General features: G+C 48.3%; 1 protein-coding gene across 1 annotated transcript; it reads right to left on the bottom strand.

Annotated features, from left to right (window-relative positions):
• Positions 1-13,325: 13,325 nt before the first annotated feature.
• LOC136628726 (zinc finger protein 84-like) lies at positions 13,326-15,459 on the bottom strand. The gene is made up of 2 exons (XM_066604826.1): positions 15,381-15,459; positions 13,326-14,962 (listed from the first exon to the last, which is right to left on the bottom strand). Exons 1-2 carry the CDS (start codon positions 15,457-15,459, stop codon positions 13,614-13,616), a joined length of 1,428 nt encoding a protein of 475 aa, XP_066460923.1. The 3' UTR covers positions 13,326-13,613.
• Between the last annotated feature and the right edge of the window lie 1,995 nt (positions 15,460-17,454).

Here is a 17,454-nt window from a genome sequence, read left to right as displayed (position 1 = left end):
GACTGGCATTGGTTACTCCAGTTTAGTCTATTATCCACTAATACCCTAAGGCAAAGTAGTTTTCTGAAAATTGCCATTTAATCACTTATTGGTTTGTCGGTGGGGGTGGCGGGAGGGGGGGTTCTGTTCAACTGCCTCAATTTCCCTCCCCCACAGGATGGACGATGCGGAAGTATCGTCTGTAACCAACCCAAGGTTGGTTTCCCTCATTTTGAGGTTGGAGACCCTGAGTCCAATCGACAGAATGCTTACCTTCTGTCACCTTTTCCTATTCTTTTCCCCCTTCTATCTCTCTTCTTTTCCTTTCTTGGCCTCTGTCTCACCAACGCTCCAGATGGAGGGCACCCAAGTAGTCCCCTCATCAATCAAAAATAAACCACCATGACAAATCTAACTTTCTGTTCATTTAACGCCAGGGGACTGAACATCCCTGCCAAAAGGGGTCAGATCCTGGCGCATATGCATAAGAAACACGTCATGATAGCTCTCTTCCAGGAGACTCACTACAGAGCCGGACATGTTCAAAAGGGGAGTCCTAGAAACTACCCCAGTTGGTATCATAGTGTGCATCCGGATAAGAGGGCTTGTGGAACATCGATCGCAATACACAAGACCCTCCCGCACAAGGTACTAGACTCTAAGGTAGACAGCGAAGGGAGATTCATTTTCCTAAAGCTTGAAGTTAGAGGGCAAATACTAACTATAGCTAATATGTACTCTCCAAACTCCAAACAGGTCTTGTTTGGCTGCCGGATACTGGAAGATCTGGCGCGGTTCGCTTAGGGTTCAAGGATCGTCCTGGGTGGGGATCTCCATTTCGGCTTGGACCCAGACTTGGACTCGTCCTCGGGTAAGTCTGGACCCTCCCTGACAGCACTGCGTAGATTACGCAGACAACTGGCGGAGCTGAAACTCGTTGACCTCTGGAGAATTCTCCACCCGGGGGTCAAGGATTACAGCCATCATTCAGTGTCCCATAACACTTATGGGAGATTGGATTATATATTCATCTCACATGAGCTTTTGGACCTAGAGCCCAGGTGCTCAATGGGCAACTTTATATGGTCGGATCACGCACCTGTCTATGGGACCCTCTTGGGGCAGGGGAAAAAAGGCGGTTTGAACTCCTGGAGGTTAAACAACAACCTCCTGAGAGACGAGTGTTGCCTACAGGAAGTCAAACACACCATAGAGACATTTACAGACGCACATAGACTAGACACAACAACCCCGACAGTCCAGTGGGAAGCCCTGAAATGTGTCCTAAGGGGGGTTTTTACTTCCCATGGGACTCGTCTTAAAAGGGATAGGACAGGCAAGTTGTCGGATCTGATATCACAGCTAGACAGAGCAGAGAAGGCTAACAAATCGAAACCCACACCAGATCTAAACGTGGAAATCTCAAAATTGCGCCAGCAGGTGCTAGGGATAATGGATGAAAAATATCTTTGCATGCGTGATAGATTTAAAGGAAAATTTTACGAGTACAGAAACAAAAGCGGTTCATGGTTAGCTAGAGCCCTGAATCCCCGGGTCAGTCAGACACATATATTCACGATGAACTCAAAGGAAAAAGGGAAAATACACGCGACTAAAGATATACTGGAATGCTTCCAAAACTATTACAGTGAGCTCTATAATATAGAAAATGCGGTAGACCCGACGGAGATCGGAAAATACTTACAAGCCCATGCCCCGAAAGCTATACCCACGGACAAAGCAAAGGTAAGAGGGGGACTTCACTGCACAGGAGATCACGGGAGAAATCAAAGACCTAAAAATAGGGAAAAGCCCGGGTCCCGACGGGTTTACGCCTAGGTTTTATAAAATCCTGGGAGACCGCCTGGCCCCTATTTTGTGTAAGGCCTTCAATGCAATCTCGGACACGTGCATCTTCCCCCCACAAGCTCTGCAAGCCACCATTACTGTAATCCCAAAACCCGGTAAAGACCCCACGGCATGCGAGAACTACCACCTCATTTCCTTATTAAATATTGATACAAAAATTTTTGCTAAGATCGTGGCTACCCGACTACATCCATTGACTCCGGGGATCATCAATGGAGACCAAGTGGGATTTGTCCCTGGTAGGGAATCCAGGGACAACACCATCAGGTCACTTTTTCTGATTGAGCGGGCAAAGGAGGCAAACTTGCCACTATGCATGCTCTCAGTTGATGCAGAAAAGGCTTTTGATCGAGTCAATTGGACGTTCTTAGAGGCTAAGCTGAGACATATAGGCCTAGGGGACAGGTGCAGAAAATGGATAATGGCCCTATATAACAACCCGACAGCTCAAATACGTGTAAATGGCACGCTCTCCAACCCAGTCAGTATAAGGAATGGAACGCGTCAGGGATGCCCCCTTTCCCCGACATTATATACACTGTTAATGGAATCATTAGCGAATGCCATCAGAGAAAATAAAGAAGTTACGGGATACAGGGTAGCAAGAAGTGAGCATAAGGTTGCCCTATACGCGGACGATTTATTGGTATACATGACAAGCCCTAAAACGGCCCAACCTGCGATCCTAAAGGAATTCGAAAAATATAGCAGGGTCAGTAATTTCAAGATCAATCTGACAAAATCGGAAATACTAAATATTTCACTCTCCACTGAGGAAATTACAAAACTAAAAAACAAGTTCCCTCTGAGATGGCGGGAGGACCACATAAAATATCTAGGGGTGGTCCTTTACCCTGACACGGAGAAACTATACGAATTAAACTTTGAACCCATCCTCACCTCAATACTAAAGGACTTAGATAAATGGCGGCCACTAAATCTCTCCTGGCTCGGCAGAATAAATGCGCTCAAAATGAACACCCTCCCCAAAATCCTCTATCTTTTCCAAACGGTACCCATAAAAATCCCAAGAGATTATTTCAAGAAATTTCAAAAAGCAGCAACCCGCTTCATATGGAAGGAATCAAGGCCACGACTCAGTTACAGACTAATGACGCAAAGAAAGGATAGAGGAGGACTGGGACTCCCGGACCTACGTCTATACTACAGAGCGGCAATCTGCAAAGTGGTGTTAGACCTTGTTCGTAGAGGATCCACGGAACGGTGGGTGGAACTGGAACAGGCAACCACTTCAGTGCGAATCCAAGGATTATTTTGGTTGAAGGGAGGCCTGGGTAGACGGGGCTGTAGGGTCTCGCCCCTGATGAAGTCAGTGTTGGAGATATGGGATGGCTTCGCAGTAAAGAGCGGACTAGTGAGGGTGCCAGGCCCATGGACACCCTTGAAAGGAAACCCAGATTTCCTACAGGGTAACGGGGGATTGCCTCTACTGGAGGGCGTGAACTCACAGCTCCCTAGAGTGCGGGACATTGTAGCCACAGACGGATTGTTAAAACTGAACGAGCCTGCAGGAGAGGGGGGAACCCGGGCAGGTGCGTGGTTCCAATACCAACAGTTGGCTCACTACATAGGAACTCTGGGCCAACACCATTTTAAGTGCTATGTGGCACCCCTGGAAAAAAGAGGGGTGAAATCTCCGCAGTCTATGGGATGCTGGTGGACGGGGAGGGTCGGGACACTGGGGTCGGATACAGAAAGTCCTGGGAGGTGGAGCTGGGGCGAAGCATGCCAGACGAGGATTGGGCAAAGGCCCTAAGCTTGACGCAAAAGATGACGGTATCGGGCAGCCACCAGGAACTGAATTATAAGTTACTCACGCGATGGTACCGAACCCCAGCGCGGCTTGCTAAATTCTATGCAGGGGTTTCAGATCTATGTTGGAGATGCTTGGCGGAGGTGGGGACACTCACACATATCTGGTGGTCCTGTCTACATAATGCTCTGATTGGAGGATCCCTAACTCTCACACCAGAAATAGCCCTGTTGTTGGTTATGCCCAGCCCAATAGGGGTCAACAAAAAAAGAATTCTAAGATTCTTCATCCTAGCAATGAGGGCGGCGATTTCCCGATTGTGGAGATCTCAACAATTTTTACTTCTGAAAAACCCTCATTAGCAAGGCATACCTTAGCTAAGCCCCACACTACCTCCAACAAGGCGCAATCACTGCCTGCATGACACTCCGCTGGTTATATGCTGCCCAACCCCACCCCTCGCACGACCCTGCATCCGCAGCGCACACCAAAGTGTCCCTGCGCAGCCTTCAGCTGCCCTCATGCCACACGCTGGCCTCATAGCCACAGCACCCTCATGTCTATTTATAAGTGCGTCTGCCATGAGGAGGAACTGCAGGCACACACTGCAGAGGGTTGCGCCGGCCAGGCAGCGACCCTCTTCAAAAGGGGCAGGGCAATAGCCCATAATGCTGTACAGAAGCAATGAGAAATCCAATCCTGTGCCACCTCAATCAGGAGCTGCACACGTGGGCATAGCAATGGGAAACCCATGTACCACACACTATTCATTCTGTCAAGGTGTCTGCATGCCCCAGTGAGACCGGGGTTTTTTATAAATAGTCACAGGCAGGTACAACTCCGCAATGGGAATTCCGTGTGCACCCACAGCATGGGTGGCTCCCTGGAACCCACCGGCTGTACATAAATGTATCCCATTGCAGTGCCCTGGACAGCAGAGATAACGTCAGATTAAATGTAGGTGGGCTTCGGCCCACACTGCATGCCCCAGTAACACTGTTTTTTTTTATAAGTAGACACAGGCAGGTACAACTCCCTATTGTGAAGTCCCTGTGGACCCACAGCATAGGTCGCTCCCAGGAACCCACCGGCGATACATAAATAAATCCCATTGCAGTGCCCAGCACAGCTGAGGTAACGTCAGGTTTAATGCAGGTGGGCTTCGGCCCACACTGCATGCCCCAGTCAGACTGGGGTTCTTTAGAAGTGGACACATGCAGTTACAACTCCGTGTGGACCGACAGCATGGGTGGGGCCCAGAAAGCCACCGGCAGTACATAAATATATCCCATTGCAGTGCCCTGGCCAGCAAAGCTAACGTCAGATTACGTGCAGATGGGCTTCAGCCCACACTGCATACCCCAACCTGACCGGGGTTTTTAATTCATAGACACAGGCAGGTACAACTCCCTATTGTGAAGTCCGTGTGGACCAACAGCATGGGTGGGTCCCAGGAAGCCACCGGCGGTACATAAATAAATCCCATTGCAGTGCCCAGCACAGCTGAGGTAACGTCAGGTTTAATGCAGGTGGGCTTCGGCCCACACTGCATGCCCCAGTCAGACTGGGGTTCTTTAGAAGTAGACACATGCAGTTACAACTCCGTGTGGACCGACAGCATAGGTGGGTCCCTGGAAGCCACCGGCGGTACATAACTATATCCCATTGCATTGCTCAGCACAGCTGAGGTAACGTCCGATTAAATGCAGGTGGTCTTCGGCCCACACTGCATGCCCCAGTCTGATCGGTATTTTTAATACATAGACACTGGCAGGTACAAATCCCTAATGTGAAGTCCCTGTGGACCCACAGCATGGGTGGCTCCCTGGAACCCATCGGCGGTACATAAATGTATCCCATTGCAGTGCCCTGCTCAGCAGAGCTAACGTCACATACAATACAGGTGTGCTTCGGCCCACAGTGCATGCCACAGTCAGAGTGGTAATATGAACCTTAACAGTAACCGCGTTGGTGGGAATGTGGTGGCGACTGCGGACCTAGTAGTGCGGTATTATTTAGTTGGTTTTCGGAATGTGGCCAGGATTAAGTGGGCCGTGGGGGGGCTCTCTTGTTGTGTCGGTAAAGGTGAAATTCTTGGACTGCCATCAGACGGACCAATGCAAAGGTATTTGCCAAGAATTTTTTCATTGTTGGAGGAGTTGAAGGATGTTTTTGAGGCACTAGGTGTCCTCTCCACGTGTCCGTGGTTATATGCACCTTAACAGTAACCGCGTTGGTGGGAAATGGCCTCGCCACCATCATGTCTTTGGGAAGCCTCCGTTTCCACACCCCAGTGACATAGCATTAGCAGCGGTATAGGCAGAGCCCAGAATTAGTAACATTTCAGCGGTAGCATTATAGGGGGAGCACAGTATTAGTTCCATTTCAGTAGTAGTAGCAGTCCAGACAGGCCCCAGTAACATATCACTAGCAGCAGTATAGGGGGAGCACAGTCTTAGTTCCATTTCAGTAATAGTAGCAGTCAAGACAGGCCCCAGTAACATGCAAAGGTATCCAAGGAGGCGGCAGCATCAACGGTGTAAAGATAGTAAAAAAGATTTTTCAAGACAGATTAAGTCCAAACGTCGCCATTTTATGGAGCAATAAAACCCTTTTTTTACTATCTTTACACCGTTGATGCTGCCGCCTCCTTAGATACCTTTGCATTTATTTGGGGTTTGGTTCATGACCCCACAGGTGGCTTGGGATATACAGACTGGAACCTCTGCACTGAAGTGCATGTGTTAGGTGTGCTGCGGGATTTTCCTATTTCTACAGGCCCCAGTAACATATCACTAGCAGCAGTATAGGGGGAGCACAGTCTTAGTTCCATTTCAGTAATAGTAGCAGTCAAGACAGGCCCCAGTAACAATTCCGAAGCAGCAGTATAGGGGGAGCACAGTATTAGTTCCATTTCAGTAGTAGTAGCAGTCAAGACAGGCCACAGTAACATTCCCATTGCAGCAGTTTAGGGAGATAACAGTCTCTTGCACATTTCAGTATTTGCAGTATAGACAAGGCCCCAGTTACATTTATGTAGCAAAAGTGTAGGCCAACCCCACACACCTTGCTGTAGCATGAGTGCAGGCGAAGCCCATAAAAATTACTAGGATTACACTGTAGGCGAGGGCCCCCAAAAATTGGTGTACCAACAGTACTAATGTACCTCAGAAAAATTGCCCATGCCCAACCAAGAGGGCAGGTGAAACCCATTAATCGCTTTGGTTAATGTGGCTTAATTTGTAACTAGGCCTGTAGGCAGCCCAGTTAAAATAAAAATTGGTTCAGGTGCAAGTTTCAACGCTTTAATGAGAATTGAAACGTATAAACATTGTTTACAAAAGTAATATGACTGAGCCTTGTGGGCCCAAGAAAAATTGCCCGTTCAGCGTGATTACGTGAGGTTTCAGGAGGAGGAGTAGGAGGAGGAGGATGAATATAATACACAGATTGATGAAGCTAAAAGCTCCCCGTTTTGTATGGTGATAGAGAACGATGCTTCCATCCGAGGGTGCAGCCTACGTATTGTTTAGGTACCGCTGCTGTCCGGTGGTGGAGAAGAGAAGTCTGGGGAAATCCAGGCTTTGTTCATCTTAATGAGTGTAAGCCTGTCGGCACTGTCGGTTGACAGGCGGGTACGCTTATCCGTGATGATTCCCCCAGCTGCACTAAACACCCTCTCTGACAAGACGCTAGCCGCAGGACAAGCAAGCACCTCCAGGGCATACAGCGCGAGTTCAGGCCACGTGTCCAGCTTCGACACCCAGTAGTTGTAGGGGGCAGAGGCGTCACCGAGGACGGTCGTGTGATCGGCTACGTACTCCCTCACCATCCTTTTACAGTGCTCCCGCCGACTCAGCCTTGACTGGGGAGCGGTGACACAGTCTTGCTGGGGAGCCAGAAAGCTGTCAAAAGCCTTGGAGAGTGTTCCCCTGCCTGTGCTGTACATGCTGCCTGATCTCCGCGCCTCCCCTGCTACCTGGCCCTCGGAACTGCGCCTTCTGCCACTAGCGCTGTCGGATGGATGGGAAGTTTACCATCAGTTTGTCCGCCAGGGTCCTGTGGTATAGCATCACTCTCGAACCCCTTTCCTCTTCGGGTATGAGAGTGGAAAGGTTCTCCTTATACCGTGGGTCGAGCAGTGTGTACACCCAGTAATCCGTAGTGGCCAGAATGCATGTAACGCGAGGGTCACGAGAAAGGCATCCTAACATGAAGTCAGCCATGTGTGCCAGGGTACCTGTACGCAACACATGGCTGTCCGCACTAGGAAGATCACTTTCAGGATCCTCCTCCTCCTCCTCCTCCTCAGGCCATACACGCTGAAAGGATGACAGGCAAGCAGCATGGGTACCCTCAGCAGTGGGCCAAGCTGTCTCTTCCCCCTCCTCCTCCTCCTCCTCCTCCTCCTCAACGCGCTGAGATATAGACATGAGGGTGCTCTGACTATCCAGCGACATACTGTCTTACCCCGCCACGTTTCCGAGCGCAATGCGTCTGCCTTTATGCTTTGCAGGGAACTTCTCAAGAGGCATAGCAGAGGAATGGTGACGCTAATGATTGCAGCATCCCCGCTCACCATCTGGGTAGACTCCTCAAAGTTTCCAAGGACCTGGCAGATGTCTGCCAACCAGGCCCACTCTTCTGTAAAGAATTGAGGAGGCTGACTCCCACTACGCCGCCCATGTTGGAGTTGGAATTCCACTATAGCTCTATGCTGCTCATAGAGCCTGGCCAACATGTGGAGCGTAGAGTTCCACTGTGTGGGCACGTCGCACAGCAGTCGGTGCACTGGTAGATTAAACTGATGTTGCAGGGTGCGCAGGGTGGCAGCTTCCGTCTTGGACTTGCGGAAATGTGCGCTGAGCCGGCGCACCTTTCCGAGCAGGTCTGACAAGCGTGGGTAGCTTTTCAGAAAACGCTGAACCACCAAATTAAAGCCGTGGGCCAGGCATGGCACGTGCGTGAGGCTGCCGAGCTGCAGAGCCGCCACCAGGTTACGGCCGTTGTCACACACGACCATGCCCGTTTGGAGGCTCAGCGGCGAAAGCCAGCGGTCGGTCTGCTCTGTCAGACCCTGCAGCAGTTCGTGGGCCGTGTGCCTCTTCTCTCCTAAGCTGAGTAGTTTCAGCACGGCCTGCTGATGCTTGCCCACCGCTGTGCTGCCACGCCGCGTGACACCGACTGCTGGCGACGTGCTGCTGCTGACACATCTTGATTGCGAGACAGAGGTTGCGTAGGAGGAGGAGGGTGTTTTAGTGGAGGAAGCATACACCACCGCAGATACCACTACCGAGCTGGGGCCCGCAATTCTGGGGGTGGGTAGGACGTGAGCGGTCCCAGGCTCTGACTCGGTCCCAGCCTCCACTAAATTCACCCAATGTGCCGTCAGGGAGATATAGTGGCCCTGCCCGCCTGTGCTTGTCCACGTGTTCGTTGTTAAGTGGACCTTGGCAGTAAACCGCGTTGGTGAGGGCGCGTACAATGTTGCGGGAGACGTGGTCGTGCAGGGCTGGGACGGCACATCGGGAAAAGTAGTGGCGACTGGGAACCAAGTGGCGCGGAGCCGCCGCCGCCATCATGTTTTTGAAAGCCTCCGTTTCCACAAGCCTATACGGCAGCATCTCCAGGCTGATCAATTTGGCTATGTGCACGTTTAACGCTTGAGCGTGCGGGTGCATGGCGGCGTACTTCCGCTTGCGCTCAAACAGTTGCGCTAGCGACGGCTGGACGCTGCGCTGAGAGACATTGCTGGATGGGGCCGAGGACAGCGGAGGTGAGGGTGTGGGTGCAGGCCGGGAGACGGTAGTGCCTGTGTCCTGAGAGGGGGGTTGGATCTCAGTGGCAGGTTGGGGCACAGGGGGAGAGGCAGTGGTGCAAACCGGAGGCGCTGAACGGCCTTCCTCCCACCTTGTGGGGTGCTTGGCCATCATATGTCTGCGCATGCTGGTAGTGGGGGCTCCACGGCTGATCTTGGCGCGACAAACCTTGCACACCACAGTTCGTCGGTCATCTGCACTCTCAGTGAAAAACTGCCACACCTTTGAGCACCTCGGCCTCTGCAGGGTGGCATGGTGCGAGGGGGCACTTTGGGAAACAGTTGGTGGATTATTCGGTCTGGCCCTGCCTCTACCCCTGGCCACCGCACTGCCTCTTCCAACCTGTCCTGCTGCTGCACTTGCCTCCCCCTCTGAAGACCTGTCCTCAGTAGGCTTAGCAAACCAGGTGGGGTCAGTCACCTCATCGTCCAGCTGCTCTTCCTCCGAATCCTCTGTGCGCTCCTCCCTCGGACTTACTCCAATTACTACTACCTGAGTGATAGACAACTGTATCTCATCGTCATCGTCCTCCTCACCCACTGAAAGCTCTTAAGACGGTTGCCGAAAGTCCCCAGCCTCATCCCCCGGACCCCGGGAACTTTCCAAAGGTTGGGCATCAGTCACGACAAACTCCTCCGGTGGGAGAGGAACCATTGCTGCCCATTCTGGGCAGGTGCCCGAGAACAGTTCCTGGGAGTCTGCCTGCTCCTCAGAATGTGTCATTTTAATGGAGTGAGGAGGCTGGGAGGAAGGAGGAGCAGCAGCCAGAGGATTCAGAGTTGCAGCAGTGGACGGCGCAGAAGTCTGGGTGGTCGATAGATTGCTGGATGCACTTTCTGCCATCCACGACAGAACCTGTTCACACCGCTTATTTTCTAATAAAGGTCTACCGCGTGGACCCATTAATTGTGAGATGAATGTGGGGACGCCAGAAACATGCCTCTCTCCTAATCCCGTAGCAGTCGTCTGCGATACCCCTGGATCAGGAGCTCGGCCTGTGCCCACACCCTGACTTGGGCCTCCGCGTCCTCGCCCGAGTCCACGTCCTCTAAGCCTACCCCTACCCCTCAGCATGCTGTATTACCAGTAGTGCAGAAACAGAACGCTGTAATTAAATGTGCCGCTTATTGGCCTGTGGTTGGAGGCTGACTTCACTTACGGAACACACAGCAGAGCCAGGAAACAATTTTGCGCACGCCTGTAGTAAGACGTAGGTGCGTATGAATCAGCTACTGGAATTCTCAGCGCAGAAGCAGTCAAGTGGCCAAATGGCAGTGGTAGGCCTTAAGTATTTTGCTTCACTTTTTTAAAATGGTGAGCTGAAACACCAGACAGACCCTGTATGCAGCGTATATTATGTTTACTGTTTCCCTCTGGCGCTATCACGGCGGTGATGTAACGGGCACAGCAGAGCCAGGAAACAATTTTGCGCAAGCCTGCTGTAACGCTTAGCTGCGTATTAATTAGGACTACTACCCCCAGCAGACACGCAGTACACTGAAGACGGTCACAGGCAGCCCAAATATAGTATTTTTCCCCATTTTTTTTTAAAAAGCCCACTGCCTATATAGACAGTATATCTCTTTCACCTTTCCCACTGTCCCTGCCTCAGCAGTACTGCCCCTATACTCTGTACAATGACTGCAGACTGAGGACGCAATGGTCTGCATGCCCGATATACAAAAAAAAAAAAAGTGCAACACTCCTAAAAGCAGCCTCAACAGTACTGCACACGGTCAGATGTGGCCCTAAGAAGGACCGTTGGGGTTCTTGAAGCCTAAAATAACACCTAACGCTCTCCCTATAGCAGCTCCGGCATCAGCAGCACTTTCCCTGATCTATGTCAGAATGCATCTGTGGCGAGCTGCGGGCGGGGCAGATTTTAATACTCGGGTGTCACCTGATCTCCCCAGCCACTCACTGCAGGGGGTGGTATAGGGCTGGAACGTCACAGGAGGAAGTTGTAATGCCTTCCATGTCTTTCTATTGGCCAGAAAAGCGCGCAAATGTCTGAGATGAAAGTGAAAGTAACTCGAACATCGCGTGGTGCTCGTCTCGAGTAACGAGCATCTCGAACACCCTAATACTCGAACGAGCATCAAGCTCGGACAAGTACGCTCGCTCATCTCTAGTCCCAACTCGATTATTCAATTCTAAGCGCAAAATAATTAGCGTCCAAATTTTACGCACGAAATGTAATTTTCTCACTTTCCGGTGTCATAGAAACTTAAAATTTGGCACGAGCATTGATTATGTCATAAATAGGAAAAGCTAATGGGTCCCAACTCGATTATTCAATTCTATGCGCAAAAGAATTAGCGTCTAAATTTTACGTACAGAATGTAATTTTCTCACTTTCCAGTGTCATAGAATCGTGAAATTTGTCACGAGCATTGATTGTCATAAATAGGACACGTTAATAGAGTTAGGTCCCAACTCGATTATTTATTTCTAGCACAAAAGAATTAGCGTCGAAATTTTACGTACATAATCTAAATCTCTCACTTCCCAATGTCATAGAAGTACAGATGAGCGAGTATACTCGGTAAAGGCAAATGCTCGAGCAAGCATTGCCTTTATCGAGTACCTGCCCGTTTGAGATGAAATGTTCGGGTGCGGCGGCGGGCAGGGAGCTGCGGGGGAGAGCGGAGAGGAACAGAGGGGAGATCTCTCCCTCCCTCTCTCCCCCCCCCCCCCCCGCTGACAGCCGCTACTCACCGCTTTCCTGCGCCGACACCCGAACATTTCATCTCGAGCGGGCAGGTACTCGATAAAGGCAATGCTCGCTTGAGCATTTGCCTTTACCGAGTATACTCGCTCATCTCTAGAGATAACCATAACAGTAAATAATTAGTCCAGTAACAAGGAATGTGAATTTCTACTTCAGACCTGCAAACAAGGAAAATTGAACAACATCTCTGCAGTCCCACCTATTGGATGGAAGCATTCCTTTAAATTATGTATGAGGTTTTAAAAAGTCTGTAAAACAATAATTGGGAATAGCAAGCCTTCTGGCTGCTCTCCTTGGGGGAGATACTACATCATCCCCAACCCACTCACCCCCAGGTGTCTCCACTCCCCCCTTCCCGGTGCTCTTAAGGACACCCCTCTTGACCTCCTTGCAAACAATTACATTCAATCAGCGCAGAACTTGAAAATGTAAATCTCAGATCGGGCAGATATTGTCAGTACAAATACATAAGATTATACTTCTTTATACATTATAGCCATTGAAGGGGTTAATCCTCTCTCTCAGGTAGGTGATTGGCGCAGAAAACCTTTCCTACATGAGTCTTACTAGATTACGGAGATGTGTGTCCGGGTTTTGTTAGGCTTGAAGTCTAAGTAAGATCTTATGTATTTCTGTTGGCAGTATCTACCGGATTTGTAAATGTTTGACCCTGATATGGACTATTATGTCGCAGCAGCTTTCCCAAGTTATCAGTTATGTATAAAACTATTGGCCCTCTTGAATTCTGTTAAGAGCTCACCTGAGTGTGAAACGTGTAGGTGGCTTGCTTGCGCCCCAAGTTTTATAGTCCTGTATAAATAAAGTCTGATATGTTACACTGAAGTTGTAGCACCTTTGCCATGTGATCACAGCTGTATATTACTGTGTGCGACTCTTCCTAGCATATGACCCTATAGTGATGAGATGGAGGGGAGACGCCCTTGCTGGGCTCAGCGGTGGAATACGGTTCTTATAGTTATCATCTATGAAAGGGTCATTCTCAAAACCAAAAAATGTCCTAACAAACTCCACAAAGTCCGGGATCGTCAGTGATTCTCCCCTCACTACTTATACACATAATGGGTACCAGCTCTCCCTCATCTCCATCAGTTCATCTAAAGGAAGAAGAAAGACCGGTCCAAACACAAACATGTAAGTTATACAAGTAAACTTTTATCAACAGTTAGAAACCAGTTTAGAGACGCAGTTATATGTATCAGTGTGAAATAGTCTATGTACACGGCTGATATAAAGGTGGGTTATCTGGATGCTATTTGTTTCTGGATAACAGATGTTTATGAGTAATTACATACATTTCTTACTTATCACTTAGTGCCCTAAATTGCTTCTTTTTTCTTGTGTAGGACATGTCAATTTACTTTTTACCTGTGTGAATTTTCTGATGCCGAATTAGCTTTGCTTTCCGTGTAAAACATTTCCCTCAATCTGAACAAGAAAATGGCTTCTCTCCTGTGTGATTTCTCTGATGATCAACCAGAGCTGGTTTCTGTCTAAAACTTTCCCCACATTCTGAACAAGAAAACGGCTTCTCTCCAGTGTGAATTCTCTGATGTGTAAAAAGGTTTGCTTTATGTGCAAAGCATTTTCCACATTCTGAACAAGAAAATGGCTTCTCTCCAGTGTGAATTCTCTGATGTGTAACAAGGTTTGCTTTATGTGCAAAACATTTCCCACATTCTGAACAAGAAAATGGCTTCTCTCCTGTGTGAATTCTCTGATGTGTAACAAGGCTTGATTTCGCTGCAAAACATTTCCCACATTCTGAACAAGAAAATTGCTTCTTTCCTGTGTGAATTCTTTGATGCTGAACTAGCAGTACTTTCTGTGCAAAACATTTCCCACATTCTGAACAAGAACATGGCTTCTCTCCTGTGTGAATTTTTTGATGATCAACAAGGGCTGATTTGAATGCAAAACTTTTCCCACATTCTGAGCAAGAAAATGGCTTCTCTCCTGTGTGAATTCTCTGATGATCAACAAGGGCTGATTTCTGTGTAAAACTTTTCCCACATTCTGAACAAGAAAATGGCTTCTCTCCTGTGTGAATTCTCTGATGTGTAAAAAGGTGTGCTTTCTGTGAAAAACATTTCCCACATTCTGAACAGGAAAAAGGTTTCTCTCCTGTGTGAATTCTCTGATGATCAACAAGGTTTGATTTCACTGCAAAACATTTCCCGCAGTCTGAACAAGAAAATGGCTTCTCTCCTGTGTGAATTCTCTGATGATCAACAAGGACTGATTTGGATGCAAAACATTTCCCACATTCTGAACAAGAAAATGGCTTCTCTCCTGTGTGAATTCTCTGATGATCAACAAGGGCTGATTTCTGTGTAAAACTTTTCCCACATTCTGAACAGGAAAAAGGTTTCTCTCCTGTGTGAATTCTCTGATGATCAACAAGGTTTGATTTCACTGCAAAACATTTCCCACAGTCTGAACAAGAAAATGGCTTCTCTCCAGTGTGGATTCTCTGATGTGTAAAAAGGTTTGCTTTCTTTGTAAAACATTTCCCACAATCTGAACAAGAAAATGGCTTCTCTCCTGTATGGGTTTCTTGATGTTTTCCCCTTCTGTGCCCTTTATCAGTCTGTGATGGATCAGAAGATGGGACCTGTATAAGAGGATCAGATGATGTATTTTGGCTGTGAAGGGCTGAGGGGATATCTGGGATAATGGCAGGTTCTTCATATGTATCTTGTGTGATACCACAATCCTCTACTTTAGTATCTGCAGATATCAGATGTCCCTCTGAGCTCCCGGTACCGTCATCTGCAGAGAGTAAAGCTGATTATTCTTTAATACTACAAACCTTATAAATGATACTGATATTTTATAACATTACTATACAAATAACAAGTCATGCAGCAAAATGTAATCATCATCTAGGGGTGCTTTTACACAGGCTGACAGACGCTAGAGTAATCACTGAAAAGAGCCATTACGGATGACTGTCAGCCCATGTAAACACGGATCCTGACAGAGCGAGTGAGAATCGCTCACTCATCGAAGTTGCTTGGTTTGCAGCTCATTTAAACACTAAGTGATTGTCGGTGCAGAAAACATCACCAGAAACTGCAGATGTGAATCGGGACTTATGGCAAATTCTGGTTTTCATCAATAACATGGGGGTCCCAAGGGGTCTGAAAAAGGGTCATGAAAAGTACTGGACAGCAGAGTCCTGTACAACCTCTGGGTTCCTGCTCCCGGTAGATCTCCGAGCCCAAGCTACAGGAATAGTATATTCCATACAGATGGAGTTCGGCCATTTCTGCACCAAGATCAGTTTTTGTTTTTCCATAAAAAAAACTCGTATAAAATCTCCCATGAAGCCGGATGTCAGGAACACACAGTATACGGCAAACATAGAGCTGCTCATCTATAAGACAGCTTAGTACATACAATAATTCTATATCCTGTCATGTCAGACCAGGACTAGGCCGGGGGCAGGGGGGCAGGTGACAACCAAGCTGGGTTGCCCCACACATGTTTATGGCCACCTAGTTTGCCCCTGCTCTCAAAGCTCCTGCCACTACTAGTTCTGACAGTCTTACTCTTGGTACCGCTGTGTCCCGCTCTCTCTCACAGGCTGAAAGAGTGACCTCCCTCCCGGCTCCAGCGTTCACTGTAGTTGAGTGACCGCGTCGGGGGGAAAGAAGTGAGGTCACATTGTGAGCCGGTGAGAGAGCACACAACACAATTGGGAATGATGGGGAAAAGTGGAGGATAATGGGGTCTGTTCAGGTACATTGATGAGCATGGGGGCTGTTTGGGGTACAGTGGAATATGATGTGAGCATTTTGGAGGATGATAGGGACTGTTTGCAGGACCTTGGAGGATGAGGGAGTAGTTTGGGGGACATCAAAGTATGATGCTGCCACTTGGAGATGGACATGAATTATATGGAATTAAATCTTTTGGTGTTTAAACTTTGCTCTTGGGCCCATAGGACTCTAGCTATACCAATGTTCGGAGTCTCAGAGGAAGTCGCATTACTAACTGAGGCAACAGCAGGGGGCACTATTACATAAAGGGAGATCACAACGGTGGGGGGAGGGGTGGCACTATTACCTAGTGAAACTATAGTGGGCAGCTTGATGGGGAGAGTGCGCTGAAACAAGGTTTGGCCCCATAGATAAGAAAATATAATATTATATTTATCCCAGTGGGGGAGGAGCATTCTTAGTTTTGCTCTAGGTCGCCATGGAATCTACATAACTATCTGCAGCCGGTGACCGAGGAGAATCTGTGACTCTTCTCTGCTGTATTTAGTGGTTACTACTCACCTGGGCGGTTACCTGTAGGAATCCCCTCTTTACACCGCTGATTGCCCCTCACATTTTTCTCTGTAGCATTAATATTGGTTAAATCTTCATCCTGGAACAAAAGCTGTGAGACAAATGTTGTAAGAGTCAGCAGACGGTTGGAGGAGTCATGTGGAAGGTTTTACATGACCAGAAAAGGTCATTAATCATGATGACCAAAAATGACCTGACAGCAGTAGTTATCAGAGTCATGTCAAAGTGGGTGCAGATTTACTTAGATTACAACTGCTCGTTAAAGGGATTCTGTCACCGGGTTCATGACATTTGATTTGAAGCTCATCTAACATAGTAAAATAGTATGCAAGGCTGAAAAAAGACAAGTGCCTATCCAGTTCAGCCCGTTTCTACCCACTCCTGCATGTTGATCCAGAGGAAGGAGGCAAAAAAAAAGAAACCCTAATGGAGGCAGTAGCCAATTTGCTCATTTTTTGGAGGAAAAAATTCCTTCTCAACTCCATTGTGTCAATAAGAACAATCACTGGATCATTATTTGAAAAAGTTCCTACCTGCCTCTAAGACGGATGATTGGAAGATACCCGGATCACAACCCTTCCGGTTATTAAATGTCTATACCCTGTAATATCGTAGCACACTAAAAAGACATCTTTTCCCTCAAACTCCTCGATCGATTTTGTCACTTCCTCAGGCAGAGAGTTCCAGGGTCTCACTGCTCTTACAGTTAAGAACCCCCTTCTGAGTTGGTGATAAAACCTTCTTTCCTTTAGACGTAGAGGATCCCCTCTTGTTACCGTCGCAGTCCTGGTGTCCCTGGTTCCCAATTCTGACATGATTGGGGTCCTTAGGCCAAGTGATAACATTTTTAATTAGATACGGAGGTTATCAATGCGAAGTTGTATGTCCTTATGGAATGAAGTAGGGTTATCACCCTGGGTCATTCAGAGGTCCAAGGGAATTGTCGTATGCTCTCACCCCAGGAAA

Source organism: Eleutherodactylus coqui, chromosome 5 (genome assembly GCF_035609145.1).
Source record: "Eleutherodactylus coqui strain aEleCoq1 chromosome 5, aEleCoq1.hap1, whole genome shotgun sequence".
NCBI lineage: Eukaryota > Metazoa > Chordata > Amphibia > Anura > Eleutherodactylidae > Eleutherodactylus > Eleutherodactylus coqui.
Note: the sequence above shows the minus strand (reverse complement) of the source record. Positions and strands in the feature narration are given on the sequence as shown.

Excerpts from the sequence above, each read along its gene's own strand:
- LOC136628726 (XM_066604826.1), bottom strand. The coding sequence starts at position 15,459 with ATGGCCGAACTCCATCTGTATGGAATATACTATTCCTGTAGCTTGGGC. Across the intron at positions 14,963-15,380 it reads CCGGGAGCAGGAACCCAGAG|ATGACGGTACCGGGAGCTCA; the intron begins GTTGTACAGGAC and ends TACTCTCTGCAG.